Genomic DNA, 14,627 nt, shown 5'->3' with positions numbered 1-14,627 from the left:
TGTAGGATCATTGATCCGAACCACGTAATTCTTGGCGTCGTTGTTTTAGTTTTGTTTGATTTCTTGGATGTTCACTGCTTGAGTTTACTTTTGATTTGGAGTTGATCTGTCAACTGCGTTGCTGTGATTGTATCTCAGAGAGCTAAAGCTTACAAGTGGCGCCGTCCAGTGGGAAACGAATCCACGAGTACTAAGCAGCATTTGTTCTCACCTTCAACTGAAGAAGATGACTATCACAAAGTTTGAAACCGAGAAATTCACAGGGCAAAATGACTTTGGCCTATGGCGCATCAAGATGCGAGTGATCTTGACTCAGCAAGGTTTGATCGGCGCTCTGAAGCCAGATAAAGGCGTGAAAGAAGAAGATAAAGCCAAGAAGGAGGAGATGATGGAGAAGGCACATAGTGCCATCATTCTATGCCTCGGAGATAAAGTACTCAGAGAGGTAGCTAAGTGTGAAACCGCAGCGGAAGTATGGCAGAAACTGGAAGAATTGTACATGGCTAAATCTTTAGCCAATCGCCTCTACATGAAGCAGCGGTTGTATGCCTACAAGGTGTCTGATGAAAGGCCTATGACAGATCAGATGGAAGAATTCAACAAATTGCTTGATGATTTAGCTAACATCGATGTTGAAGTAAAGGATGAAGACAAAGCTATTATCCTTTTGAATGCTTGGCCAAGATCCCTTGAAAATCTAAAGGATGCTATGCTATTTGGGAGAGAAAAATCGATTACTATGGAGGAAGTACAAGCAGCCTTAAAGTCCAAAGATCTGCAAAAGGCTCATGAGAAAAGTGGATCTGATTCCTTAGCAGAAGGTCTGAATGTAAAAGGAAAGCCTCCACATCAGAAAACCAAATTCAAGAAGGAAAGTTCTGACAACAAGAAGCAAGGTCAGACAAAGGAAAAGAAGGAAGGCAACAAAGAAGCAAGAAAATGCTTTCACTGTGATAAAGTAGGGCACATCAAGAAAAATTGCTTTAAGTGGAAGAAGTTACAGTTGGAGGAGAGCCAAAAGAAAGATTCATCTGAAGTTGTAGAAGCATGTGAAGATGCACAACTGCTGAACGTTAAAAATACCAACATAGAGAAAGAATGGGTTCTTGATTCTGGCTGCAGCTTTCACATGTGCCCTCACAAGAGCTGGTTTGCAGATTTGGAGTTTAAGAAGGAAGGTTCTGTGATGTTAGGGAATGATAACATCTGCAAGGTTATTGGCATAGGGTCAATAAAGTTGAAAGTCCATGATGGATCTGTGAAGATACTCACAGATGTGAGATACATTCCATCACTTAAAAGGAATCTGATCTCGTTGGGAACATTAGAAGAAAAAGGATGTCAATGGAAATCAAAGAATGAAGTTCTTGAAGTCAGCCTAAAAGGAAAGGTTGTTATGAAAGGAAAGAGAAGTAGGGGACTATACTTCCTTGAAGCAAATACCATCATTGGTAATGTTGAGCTGAACACAAGGGATAATTCAATTCTCTGGCACAGAAGGCTTGGACATGTGGGTGAAGAATCACTGCAACAACTTCAAAAACAAGGAATTTTAAATAATCCCACAACCATAAAGCTAGACAGCTGTGATGATTGCATATTGGGGAAGAGCAAGAAGCTACCATATGGGAAAAGCTCTTACACTGCTAGCAAACCCCTGGAATATGTACATGCTGACTTATGGGGGCCTTCAAGGACAGAGAATATGGATGGAGAAAGGTGGTTCTTGAGTATCATAGATGATTACTCAAGAAAGCTGTGGCTGTACATCATCAGAAACAAAAATGAAGCTTTCGGTAGTTTCACAGAATGGTGCATGGCAGTGGAAAATGAGAAGGAGATGAAGGTAAAGTGCCTAAGGACTGACAATGGATTAGAGTTTGTCTCAGAGGAATTCAATGCTTTCTGTAGGGAGAAAGGCATCAAAATGCACAAGACTGTTCCTGCTAATCCACAGCAGAATGGAATAATTGAAAGGATGAACATGACTTTGTTGGAGAGAGCTAGATGTATGCTATCCAGTTCAGGTCTTTCAAAGAAATTCCGGGGAGATGCCATGTCAACAGCTTGCTATCTCATTAACAAATGTCCCACAAAAACGAGAAACTTCAAAACTCCAGAAGAATTATGGAATGGAAAAGTTGCTGACTACTCAAAACTCAAGGTGTTTGGCTGCTTGTCATATGTGCACATCAAGCAAGATAAGCTTGACCCAAGAGCTCTTAAATGTGTACTGATAGGGTATCCAAAGGGAGTTAAAGGATACAAATTATGGTGCTATGAGCAAGGATATAACAAGGTCCTGATAAGTAGGGATGTGGTCTTTAGAGAAGACATCATGCCTTACTTAAAACAACCAGAGCAGCTGCAACCCAAAGCAAAGAAGAAGGTTGATGATGGTACTCAAGTTCAGGTGGAGTTTGAGGGGAGTTCTCAAACAGAAAATCAGAATTCATCAACCTCTGATGATGAAGACATCTTAGCTGCAGATGATGGTGATCGAGGGAGCTACTGGCTCACAAGAGACAGAACAAGAAGAACTACAATAGCACCTGTGAGATATGGAGAAGCAGACCAAATTGCTCATGCATTGAGCCTGGCTGAAGAGATTGAGTATTGTGAACCAAGAACTTATGCTGAAGCCATGAGAAGCTCAGAAAAACAGTACTGGATTACAGTTATGGAAGATGAGATAAATTCTTTGATGAAGAATAGAACTTGGAAGCTAGTGGACAGACCAAACAATCAGAAGTTGGTGGGCTGCAAATGGATATACAAAAGGAAGATAGAGATCACAGAAAAGGGAGATGAGCAAATCAGATTTAAAGCAAGGTTGGTAGCAAAAGGCTATACTCAAAAGGAAGGTATTGATTTTAATGAAGTTTTCTCTCCCGTTGTTAAGCACTGTTCTATTAGAATATTGTTAGCTATGGTTTCTCAATACAATATGATATTAGAATAATTGGATGTGAAAACAGCTTTCTTGAATGGGGATTTAGAGGAAACGATTTATATGTGTCAACCTGAGGGATTTGTGGTATCTGGTTGTGAAAGTAAGGTCTGTTTACTAAAGAAAAGTTTATATGGTCTAAAGCAATCTAGTAGACAATGGTATAGAAAGTTTGATGAACACATGATAAGCATTGGTTTCACTAGATCTGCTCATGACATTTGTGTATACATGAAGAAAGTAAATGGAGAATCTGTGGCTCATTTACTTCTCTATGTAGACGATATGCTGATTGCTAGTAAAAGTAAAGCTGAAATAGATGCTCTTAAGGCTAGCTTGAAGGACAGATTTGAGATGAAGGAATTAGGTTCAGCTAGAAGAATTCTTGGTATTGATATTAACAGAGATGAAGAAAAGGGTATCATCTGGTTAGGTTAGTCTGATTATATCAAGAAAACTCTGCAAAGGTTTCAAATGAGTGAAACTAAGGAAGTCTCTACACCTTTGGCTCCCCATTTTAAACTCTCAGAAAGATAGAGGCCTAGTACTGATGAAGAAAAGAGGCACATGGACAGAATACCTTATGCAAATATAGTTGGAAGCATTATGTATACTATGGTTTGCACAAGGCCTGATTTGTCACATTCTATTAGTGTTGCTAGTAGGTTTATGTCAAATCCAGGAAAGGGTCACTGGGAAGCTTTAAAATGGATTCTAAGATACATGAAGAAGGAGTGCAACATGTGTATAAAATTTGAAAGGAAATTAGATTTTAGAGGAGAACCTCTTTTGGGATATGTTGACTCAGATTATGCAGCAAATGTAGATAATAGAAGATCTCAATCAGGATATATTTTTACTCTATTTGGTTCAGCCATCAGCTGGAAGTCTTCACTTCAAAGTGTGGTAGCATTATCAACCACCGAAGCTGAATACATGGCAGCTACAGAGGCAGTCAAATAGGGTATTTGGTTGAAGGGAATGATTGAGGAATTTGGTATAGATCAGAAATCTGTGACAGTACTTTGTGACAATCAAAGTGCAATTCATTTATGCAAACACCAGGTCTTCCATGAAAGAAGCAAACATATTGATGTGAGATTGCATTTCATAAGGGATTTGGTGGATAAAGGTGAAGTACAGATTGTGAAAGTATCTACTCTTGACAACGCTGCTGATATGTTAACTAAAACATCACCTGCTCCAAAGCTTAAATACTGCATGGAGCTGGTAAGCCTTCTGGTTCAGTGAGATGTGAAGGGATGCCCTGTAATGGGGCATGTTTGAGGGGAAGCAAAGAGTATATCTGATCAAGTTAGTTTCTTCACAATCAAGGTGGAGATTTGTGAGGGTGTGACTGAGAAGAACTAAAAGGCTGAAGGACTTATTAGCAATTTCTGTGAGGGCTCATTTGCAAAAGGATAACAGAATTCATCAAATTCTGTTATTCACTGTTGCATTGCAAGTGGAGTAGTTTTGCTCAAGATTGCTGATCTGATCTCAACGGCTGAGATTGAATGTACCAGTCTAGTATATTTACTGGAGTTGGCAGATTAGTTTTAGATTGATGGATCACTTCTTTGTAACACAAGAAACACGAGAGAGAGATAAGAATTGGAGAGTTGAGAGAGATAGAGCTGGTTTTGCATCTATAGTTTTCTGCTTCAATTTTCTTGCTGTGTTGTACTTGTAATCTTCTTGATTAGTGAAGTTGCTCTTGTTGACCCTCCGTGGATGTAGGATCATTGATCCGAACCACGTAATTCTTGGCGTCGTTGTTTTAGTTTTGTTTGATTTCTTGGATGTTCACTGCTTGAGTTTACTTTTGATTTGGAGTTGATCTGTCAACTGCGTTGCTGTGATTGTATCTCAGAGAGCTAAAGCTTACAATCCCCATAGTAGACTAGAGCATTTGAGTGGAAGATACGATGTTTAATGAAGATCTTACCTTTTCAAAAGAAAGGACAATAAGGTACGAGAAATAACGCTACATGTCTACATCGTACGCATTTGCGGAATGCCAGAAGCATCCTCTCAAGAAACTCAACGGGATTATTTTTCAAAGCTAACTACCACTCTATGAAAACGTTCTCTCCAACAAAACTATTTTGAAGATGATCTATAAATACCCACAAGGATTCAGACGAGAAGACTGCTGAAAACGCTGCTATTTTTACAACAATCAAGTGTTTCAACTCTTTCCATCTATCTCAAAATCTCATCGCATTTGCAAACAAGGGAATCATTAGTATTTTGAAAAGAAAAAAAAGAAGCTAGTGTATGTTTTTCAAAGATTACTCATCTCTCTACCTTACATAGATTCCCTTATACTTTAGGTATGATATCGTTTATAGGTCTAGAGTCGAGCGCACTTGTATTAACAGTAGGGAACTATAAACAATGTGGTTTTAGTTGGAAAAACCTTTGTAAACCTTGCACCTAAACGTATTAGAGTTAGAAGGTAGTCAGTCAGCAAGCTTTAAGTTTGGAAGGCTAAAAACTGAAGGAAAGATTATGTTATTGCAACCGCGCAAATTGCTGACAAGCGGTATTACAACCGCGTAAATTGTTAGAAACGATATTGCAACCGCGTAAATTTCTTAATGGTTACGATTGCGTAATCCGTGTGATCAGTATAAGGTGAACTAATTAACTGGTCAAGTTGTTCTCGCAGCTCTAAGACACAAGAAGTCCATGGTGAAGGAATTGTATTGTGGATCAGGACCGTGGATGTAGGAGAGTTCTTCAAACCACGTAAAAACTGAATGTGTCCTTATCTTTATGTTGATAAATTGCATGTTCTTTCATCCATTCTATTGAACACTGCTTAAGGGAAAAGATAACCTAATTAAGTTATCAATCTTGAGATAGAGTTAACTTTTAACCATATTTTGTATCTCGGTTAAAAGTCTAACTGACCAGCTCACTAGCAGTCAATAAGATTATTGACCGATTTAATTGAACAAACTCATTACTTGATATTTTGTTCCATACTTTGAGAAAACAAGTAAACAGTAAAAAACTGCAAACTGATCCCCCCTCACACCAATATATACTAGCCCCAAAACCAACACAACCCACTAACATCTTCGTCTTCTCTTCCTCCAACTTCCCATGACGGCCCGCCTAGAACCAGACTCTCCCCTCCCACGACGCTGCCTTTGCCGCCGGATTCCTCCCCGTCCCAACTACTCTCTACACATTCTCTTTCTGGTTCCGCAACGTCTCCCTCAATGTCGTAGTCTGAAACGCCGCCCATTAACCTATTTTCGTAGTTGCCTCGCTGCTCATCCCTTGCTCCGACGAGCTCCATCTCGTCAACTCTTCTGCTAACTCCACAAATCTATGGCCTTCTCTTTCTATTGTGAGCGTGAATGAAAGTGGTCTCTTGCTGCTTTTCACCAGTCATCTTGTTGACCGCAATTTTTAAAACTTTGATTTTTCAATCAATACGATTCTCCCTAATCAACATGGGACTGCCCTAGTTTTGGACCACAGGAAATATATGTTTGATTCTTAGCAACTTGTTTTCATTGGTATATGACAGAAATATATGTTTGATTCTAGGCAATTTGTTTTCATTGGTATATATGACACAAGAAATATATGTTTGATTCTAAGCAACTTGTTTTCATTGGTATATATGAACGATAACTATTGGACTAATCGAAATTTTACATTTACGAGTTTGGATGATTTGAGGTGATTGCATATGATGATAATAAAGCTAAGTACTACGCCTTTGATTTGGATTTAATGAAATTTCAGTTCGATCATTTTGAATAATCAGATCTAGATTTAAATTGTGGTTGCGATGGTTTGCCATTTTTTTCAAAAAAAAAAATTCAATTTTTAAGTTACGAAAAATAAAAAATGTAAAAAAAAAATTAGTTGACTAATAAATCGAAATTTAAAAAAAAAAAATCGGATTAATCAAATTTTTAAATTTAAATTTAATTCAGAATCACTAATTATTTAGATATGCACTTAACCACAAAATATCGAAATATACTAAAAAATTAAACATTAACTCATTAAATCTACTGCCGAAAAGAAATGTCTCAATTTCAATGGAACGAAGGGAGTAAATGAAAGTGCCTTTGTTGGATTAAAAAATAAGGGCAAATAGCGTTAAAATTCATGAAGTTTGGCACGATTCTCGTTTTTCCCTTGACCTTAAAATCTCGCGTAGAAATCCATGAACTTGTATCTGATTTGTAATTTTCCCATAAAATTAAAATTCCCCCAAAATAATGCTGACATGGCAATCTAAAAGTACACGTAAGCTAATTTTTTCGGCGACTAGAACGATTGCGTTTCAGTAAACCATTAAACGTCGTCGTTTTAATTATTTTTTGGGGATTAAATCAAAATCAACTCAAATCCCTCTTCAAATTAGGGTTCTTCACGAAGAAATACCCAAAATCTCTCATTTCGGCATTTGAACAATTTCCATGATGCCAGATATATTTGAATTCACGAATGAAATTACACTAAGTTGCGCTTGTTTTGGTTGAGTTTTGCGAGGGGATAAGATCCGCAGTGGTGTTGAAATCGAAGGGCCTAACATGCGAAGAACTCAACAAGTCCGAGGTTGTTCTCCGTGTCGATGATGAGCAGTAGCAGCCATTAATCCGAGGCTAATCGAAGAATCTCATCTCCCATAAGAGCTGTTGGCTTGCAAAAGAGGAAGGATTTTCCACTTCTTCTTCTTGATCTTCATCACTTGTGCGTGTAGAAATAAAAAGCAGGTGTTTCTGGTTAGTGTTGAGATTGAGCATTTGCCCTTAATACGACTACGTTTTGCAAAATAGGGTTATTTAATTCAGATGCAAAACGACAACGTGTTACCCTTAGTTAATCTACTCAGCATAAGTGTGACACGTCATCTAATTAATGTCCGGAAAACGTCATTAAAGGAAAAATAACAATCGGAGCAACAGTCATGAATTTATACGCGAGATTTTAAGGTCGAAGGAAAAACGAGAATTGCGCCAAACTTCATGAATTTTGACGTTATTTGTCCAAAAAATAAAAATACAAATAAAAGCGCTAAGAAAATACCTATATATGGTAGGCGTCAAACCCAAAATCTCTACTTTTGTAAACCAACATTTTATTATTTCGCTCAAGATAGTTAAGCAAAACATACATAAACAAAGTAACTTTCACTCTCACATCGTATCAATGGAGTCGGCGACTTTCTTCTCGCTCCTCGCGTTTCTCTCTCTCCTCTTCTTCCTCATCAAGAACAGGGTTCGCAGCAGAAGGCTTCCGCCGGGCTCGTTAGGAATTCCAATCATCGGCCAAAGCCTGGAGCTTCTGAAGGCGATGAGGGCCGACAGAACCGAGGAGTGGCTGCAAGAAAGGGCCCGAAAATACGGCCCGATTTCGAAGCTCAACATCTTCGGAACCAAGACGGTATTCCTAACGGGCCAAGCGCACAACAAATTCATATACAGCAGCGACGAGCAGACTCTCTCGACCAAGCAGCCGCCGTCGGTGAGGCGGCTCCTCGGCGAGAGGAATCTGTTCGAAATGAGCAGCGAAGACCACCGGCGGTTAAGGGGAGCAATCCTCTCATTCTTGAAGCCCGAAGCCCTCAAACGGTACGTTGGCAAAATGGACCAAGAGATCAGATTACACCTCGCGCACCATTGGCATCACGATCATGAGATTTCGGTATGTACCGCAAATCTTATAAAATAGTCAACGTTAATATCATAAAAGAAATTTAAGCCGAAAATACAAAGTAGACACTTCTGAGGTTTGTGTTTTTGCAGGTGATGCCTCTAATGAAGACGCTGACGTTCAACATGATCTGCACTCTTCTGTTCGGGGTGGAGAGAGGAGAGAGAAGGAAGACGCTGGTGCGCCTCTTCGAAGAAGTGGTGGATGGAATGCTGGCGTTGCCGATTAATCTGCCCTTCACGCGCCTCAACAGAAGCATACGCGCGAGGTCGGAGGCAGGGGCCATCATAATGGCGCTGATACGCGAGAAGAGAGAGAAGCTGGAGAGAGAAGAAGGAACTCCAGACGAGCAAGACCTCATCCTCAGCTTGCTCAGCATGCGCGACGACGGAGGCCCGCTCTTGTCCGACGCCGAGATCGAGGATAACTGCGCGGCGGTGATGATCGCCGGCCACGACACCACGTCCACGCTTCTCACGTTCTTGATCAAACTCATAGCTGAGCACCCACATGTTTACGAAGCACTCCTCAATGGTTGATAGAATATTGATTTAGAGATTTGGTTCTAGAAATTAAGAAAAATTTTTAAGTGTGTGTAATTTGATTGTTGTTGCAGAGCAAGAAGAGATTGCACGAGGGAAGAAGACAGGCAATGAGCCTCTGACATGGGAAGATCTTGGTAAGATGAAGTACACGTGGCGAATTGCGACGGAGGCGTTGAGGATGTATCCGCCGGTGGTGTTTAGCTTCCGGCAAGTCCTTCGAGATATTCAGATGGAAGGATATGTTATCCCTAAAGGATGGCAGGTAATTAAGAACTTGGCCCCTTATATTATTTGCGGTAAGATTGTGTTTTGGAATGCTGCTTGTTAAGCCAAAGAGGTGGTCTCCTGTGCACCCGGGTGCAAAATAACACTAACACTTACTCTAAATTACACTAATACTAACACTATTTTGAAATGATACTAACACTATTTTGTTTTACAAATGACACTATCATATTATATAAATAACAATATCATGTTTCATCATATAGGTGTTTTGGGCGGGATGCATGACGCAGTTGGACGGATCCATATACCCGGATCCGTACAAATTCGACCCGTCCCGATACGAAGATCAAGCAGCAATTCCACCTCATACGTTCGTAGCGTTTGGGGGAGGATCAAGGTTGTGTCCAGGGTATGAATTTGCAAGAATCGAGACATTAGCGATGATTCATTACTTGGTCACTCGATTCACATGGAAGCTCTGTTGGGAAGAGAATAGCATTAGCAGAGATCCCATGCCGGTTTTCAAGCAAGGCTTACCTATACACATTCAGATGAAGAAGCCTTTATCAGATAATGTAATATTGTAATTATTTGCATTTTGTTGAGTTATTACATTATTAAAGTTTCAGATCCAATTAATGCATCCACAATTGCATTAACATCTTAAAAATTAATTAATTTATTATTTTCAAAGAGAGATAATGTAATGCACATACTTTTAAGAGTTAATGTATTAAAATATCCACTTTATTATATTAAAAATAAAAATTATCCACTTACATAAAAAAAATTAAAAATTAGCCAATATTTGTGCAAGAATACAAATTTACCCCAACATTAAAATTGTCTCACTTTGCTCTCTCTCTTCTTACGCACAGCTCACAAACTCTTCTTTCTATGTGCTCTCATCTCTCTCACATCTCTTCTTTCCCTTTGAAACTACCACAGCCACTTCATCCGGAAAAATCTACCACTAGCTCGATGACTTCATAACTAAGTCGCTAATGTTGGTTGTGAATTCGAATTAAACAACTCGAATTTACAACTAAAACATTAGTGCATAATTTTTAAGTTTTTTTATGTAATGGGTAAAATGATAAGTGTGATTAAATTTTAAATTTGTTATTTTAATGGATAGTTTTTATTTTTACTATTCGAAAATGGACATTTTAAAAGTCCACTCTACTTTTAATGATGTGTTTAATTGCTTAAATTTATGTAATTAGGGTTTTAGCTTTGTTTTGTTTTGTTTTATAGAAACAAGAAAATTTGTTTAGAACTGTTTTTTTGTAGATTTTGAGAAGCTCGTACTTGAATTTGTAGATGAGTTTGAGTAATTGAATAATTTAGAATAATTATATAAAAGAGAACGACGAACTCGAAAGTGAAATTTGAATCCATTAAGATGTTTTTGAAATTTCAGTTTGCTGATGATAAATAAGGAGTACTATTTTACTGTTTCGTCTTTTTATCGACTTTTCAAAATATCGTCTGTGAGTCTTTGAGAAATTTTCTTATGTAGTTTTTCGATGTAAGTATAAATATAAAAGTTTTTATTTATAGATGATGAGTGAATAGTAACTCAATTTTTTTTGATAAACGAACCAATTTCATTTTTCAGAATTTTGAGAATGAGCTTATATTTTATATCCTTGTATATAGTTGATTAGGCGTATTTATACGCTTATATTTGGGTAATTTTAATATGATTTATGTGCTGAATTTGTGTTAATTATCATCTCTTGGATATGAATTCTGGTCTTATATAAATTTTGATGATATTTGATAGATGTTGGAGAAAAGACATGATTTTGAGAAGAATTTTTAAGCTCGGAGTTGTGAAGAATACAAGCTGAAATTCAAACTGAATGGAATTGTTGGTGTGGCGAAAGTAGAGAACTTATGGACTGCATTTTGATTTTTCTTGTGGGTTGAATTCGATTCCTTTTGCCCAAGGCCTTGCGCCATTTATTTCTTTTAACTATTAGATTTGATTAGGTTTGTTTTTATGCTAAGTGGGCTTCACACCACTTTAGTTTTATTAGGTTAGGTATCTATTAGGAGTATATATATTTATACTACTTAATTAGACAATTCACGACACATACATAACACACAAGTCAGACGCAATTTTGAGGCAGAGTGGGACGCAAGTTTTGAAGCAATTACTCAAGTTTTTTTGGTTCTTCATTATTTTCGCAATTTATTCTTTTATTTTTTTGTGTTATTTAATTATGTTTTCTAGCTAAATTTGTTTATTCTGGAAACGATTAGGGAAGCACTAGCAAGATTATTCTGTGAGATCTAATTTGTTCTTATACTTTATTTTATGCTTGCATATGCGATTCTCCATGTTTAATGATATTAATTATTTTAATCCATTAGATAGTTGCAAATATTTATTGGGTTAGAATTAATTATATAGCCAATTAAACCGGCCATACGTAATTGTGGTTTAGGTTTGATTAGTGGTAAATTGACACATCGGGGTCAAGGGAAGAGCAGTCTTAATTCAATAATCCTGCGTCAGAGTTTATTGGTTTTGAATCAGGTTTCTCTAGAAATTAATGTTGTCGGCTCATTAAACCTATAGAGCGTCTCTTACGGTTGTCAATCGATTAGGGTAGTAATTAGTGAAGCGTCTTCCTGGTTACCGAATAATTAAGGAGAAATAAGATCACGTCAGAAGCGTCTTCGGTGGTTATAACTGGTTTGTTTGCATGATTTAAAGTTATTTTTGCATCAATGATCGGAATAATTAAGCTAGGGTGGACTTAATTGATTGCTGGAATTCTTTTATTAATTGTTGAGTTTTTATTCATCTTTTCGCCATTATAAAAATTGGTTATTTGAATTTTGTTTATTTAATTTTAAGTTTAATATTTTCTATATTTTCTTCTCAAAATTTCGTGGTTACTTGCAGACTTTAATTAGAGAAATTCTCGTCAGTCCCTTGGGAGACGATCTTGCTTACTGCTATCTGCGCAGTGTGGGCATACCGGCTGACTGCCGGATATTTTTGGTGTAAAACGATGCATCAATAGTAACATATGTAATGAAAGTGAGTAGAAGTTAAGAGGACAAGTAACTCAAAAAATTTGTAACTGGAGTATTCCTCCCCCTCCACTCCCTCCCCCCGCCCTCCATATGTGCTCGCTCAGGGCCAACACCACAATTGGTGAGATGTCGCCTTCATTCTGCAACATCACACACAATTTTCTTAACACGGATCTATTTTAAGATCTTGCCAAACACCGTACGATTCAAGTAGGTTGGTCAGATGTCTTTGAGTTTGCTAACGCGTATTCTTTATTGATCATTTGAGCATATTGTCTGGACTAAATATCTTTTATCAATGGAAGTTGATCAATCGTTTTTTTCTTAATGCATATTAGCTTATATAGAGTCTTGAGTTCCTCCTTGACTAAATACATATTAAAAAAATACTCAGCTTCCTAATAAGTAAATTAAAACTAATAACATAAACTTATCATCATCAGTTCAAGAATTTTGGTAGTAATCAAAACATTAAATTTTTTCCAACATTAACTTGCAGTTGGCACAAGTCAAAAGTTGATTCTTCCATCAAATTTCTCCATGTCAAACCTCATTGAGTTCAATTAAAGTCCTTGACATATCCTTTCTTCAATCCTTAAATGAATAGCCACCTCACAAGATACCCCAAATATTTCTCAAAAAAACTTTTCTGGTGTGAAAAATCAGGCAACACTACAACCACATAGCATACTTAGAATATCAAGAGGCTTGTTCCAGGATCTAATACTACTAGTGTTTGGAAATTAAATTCCTATTCATTTCTAGGAAAATTGAAAAGTACACAAGAAATAACAAGAAAAATATACAACAATCACCAAAACAAGAATTTAACAAGGAAAATTTCAAAATTAAAGCAAAACTACAACCCGTGAAAGACAATTCAATATATATAATAAATTTCTATAATCACATAATATTCATCTCTATCAAAATTCTACTACAACTACAAAAGAATTTAAGATAGGAATTTGACTAGAATCAAACACAAAATTTGTAGTGTATTGATTGGTGTACTTCTATCAAAGATACCTAAACTTTTTAAATAACTTAAGAAGCTCCTCTCCTTTGATCAAAAAATAAATATGGGACAAACTCCTTGTATCTTAGCACAAATAACTTCCAACATCATTATTTTTTTTACAAAATAAAACTATTACCAATATTTTTTTGGGGCGATAGCATAACTACCCATTTTCTTATCATCATATATACTCTATACCCATCCCTTATAAAACATTGACTACATACCCATTTACTATTTACATTTGACTTTTAGATTTTCTTTATCATAAAATTGTTATTACCAATTTTGAAAATATAAATATCAGGCCCAACATGCTTTCGTAGCACTTCAATATTAATTTTAATGTAAATCAACTTTATACCTTTAGTCAAACTACTTTCTTTGTAGCGTTTTACAGACCCCTCATTGCACCGGGATACGCCTAATTAACCACACACTCGCAAGAGGTGGTTGCAACACTCTCTTCCTTCAGCAGCAACTGTGAATTACCCAGAGTCAATCACCCTTATTTTGCGGATTGAATCCAACCACACAGACGCATCAGATGGTTCTGAGATGATTTTCTATGAATATTCCCAGCTTTGACGTATAATACTTAGTTAGTAAAAAAAGTAAATATTTACTCATCCATAAAGTTGAGCAAAACAAAGCATTTATTGAGGAATTATATAATATTTAATACATTAAGTAATATCTCTTGTAGGGAGAAGACAAACTTGTTTAGCTACTCATTAAGTAGCTTTTGGCTGAATACATAAGATAAAAACTAAACTAAGAAAGCTGAAAATTACAAAGATAGATTTCAGAGAGAAAGGGCGTTGTGTACGAGGTATGGGATTTTTGTTTGCCTTTCTTTCTCTCCAGAGTTCGGGTTTTATAGAGGTTTGAGACCCTCTATATGCTTGCATTATTGGTCTTGGATGGCCAACTCTTGGTGGATGTGACTACCATTTTCATTTGTCAGCCATGATTGCCGACACAAATTGATGCCTTCACATGGGCTGGACCCTCTCTTTATCATCTTGTGATAATGCTAGTAGGGGCCGACTGCTTTTATCATCCACTTACCTTTGTTGTTTTGTTTTTGGTGAGTGGTATTTCTATTATTTTATCCTACTTCTGTCATTTTCTT

At 37.1% G+C, this 14,627-nt stretch overlaps 2 protein-coding genes across 4 annotated transcripts in view; both read left to right on the top strand.

Moving 5' to 3' along the window:
* LOC131013670 (protein S40-6-like) overlaps positions 1-14,627 on the top strand; it is a 140,247-nt gene that overhangs the window by 18,994 nt on the left and 106,626 nt on the right. The gene's annotated exons all lie outside the window — the stretch shown is intronic.
* On the top strand, positions 8,066-10,057 carry LOC131013665 (cytochrome P450 716B1-like). The gene is made up of 4 exons (XM_057941790.1): positions 8,066-8,632; positions 8,734-9,175; positions 9,258-9,448; positions 9,678-10,057. The coding sequence occupies exons 1-4, from the start codon at positions 8,138-8,140 to the stop codon at positions 9,999-10,001; spliced, it is 1,452 nt and encodes a 483-aa protein (XP_057797773.1). The 5' UTR covers positions 8,066-8,137; the 3' UTR covers positions 10,002-10,057.

Source organism: Salvia miltiorrhiza, chromosome 2 (genome assembly GCF_028751815.1).
Source record: "Salvia miltiorrhiza cultivar Shanhuang (shh) chromosome 2, IMPLAD_Smil_shh, whole genome shotgun sequence".
In the NCBI taxonomy this organism is placed as follows: domain Eukaryota; kingdom Viridiplantae; phylum Streptophyta; class Magnoliopsida; order Lamiales; family Lamiaceae; genus Salvia; species Salvia miltiorrhiza.
This window is presented reverse-complemented; position numbering and strand designations above follow the sequence as displayed.

Excerpts from the sequence above, each read along its gene's own strand:
- LOC131013665 (XM_057941790.1), top strand. The coding sequence starts at position 8,138 with ATGGAGTCGGCGACTTTCTTCTCGCTCCTCGCGTTTCTCTCTCTCCTC. Across the intron at positions 9,176-9,257 it reads TTACGAAGCACTCCTCAATG|AGCAAGAAGAGATTGCACGA; the intron begins GTTGATAGAATA and ends TTGTTGTTGCAG. Across the intron at positions 9,449-9,677 it reads TTATCCCTAAAGGATGGCAG|GTGTTTTGGGCGGGATGCAT; the intron begins GTAATTAAGAAC and ends TTCATCATATAG.